At 46.3% G+C, this 741-nt stretch overlaps 1 protein-coding gene across 1 annotated transcript in view; it reads left to right on the top strand.

The window, feature by feature from the left end:
- Nucleotides 1-14: 14 nt before the first annotated feature.
- The window catches only part of LOC101568689 (olfactory receptor 4C13-like), an 8,808-nt gene continuing 8,081 nt past the window's right edge, over nt 15-741 (top strand). Inside the window, exon 1 of the mRNA XM_004648646.2 lies at nt 15-741. This exon is cut by the window's right edge and continues 1 nt beyond it. Within this exon, the coding sequence (XP_004648703.2) occupies nt 15-741 (727 nt within the window).

Here is a 741-nt window from a genome sequence, read left to right as displayed (position 1 = left end):
TCAATATTAAGAACATGGCGAATCAAAACAATGTGACTGAATTTGTACTACTGGGGCTCACAGAAAGCCCAAGGATGCAAAAAATCATATTTGCTGTGTTTTTGTTCATCTACGTCATTTCCATGGTAGGAAATGTGCTCATCCTTCTCATCATCATCGTTAGCCCATTACGGAAGTCCCCTATGTACTTTTTCTTAGCCCATCTCTCCATTATTGATGCCTGCTACTCCTCAGTCAATAATCCAAAACTGATTGCAGATTCACTTCATGAAAAGAAGACTAGCCTGTTCAACACATGTATGACTCAAGTCTTTGCAGAACATTTCATAGGTGGTGCTGAGATCATCCTGCTGACTGTGATGGCCTATGACCGCTATGTGGCCATCTGCAAGCCCTTGCACTATGCAACCATCATGAACAGGAGATTGTGCAGCCTGCTTTTGGGTCTGTCCTGGGTGGGCGGCTTCTTGCACGGAGCCATACAGATGTTCTTCATCCTGCCACTGCCATTCTGTGGCCCAAATATCATAGATCACTTCATGTGTGACCTCATCCCTCTGCTCCAGGTGGCCTGCACCGACACCCACATTCTGGGGCTCTTTGTTGCTGCCAACAGTGGATTTATGTGTCTGTTAAATTTCCTGCTTCTCTTGGTCTCCTATGCATCTATTCTGTTCTCCTTAAAGACCCACAGTGTGCAGGGCAGGCAGAAAGCCCTCTCCACCTGTGTCTCCCACATCA

The sequence above is a fragment of the Octodon degus genome, unplaced genomic scaffold (genome assembly GCF_000260255.1).
Source record: "Octodon degus isolate 3935 unplaced genomic scaffold, OctDeg1.0 scaffold00510, whole genome shotgun sequence".
NCBI lineage: Eukaryota > Metazoa > Chordata > Mammalia > Rodentia > Octodontidae > Octodon > Octodon degus.
The sequence above is the reverse complement of the archived record's forward strand: the minus strand, read 5'-3'. Positions and strand labels throughout refer to the sequence as shown.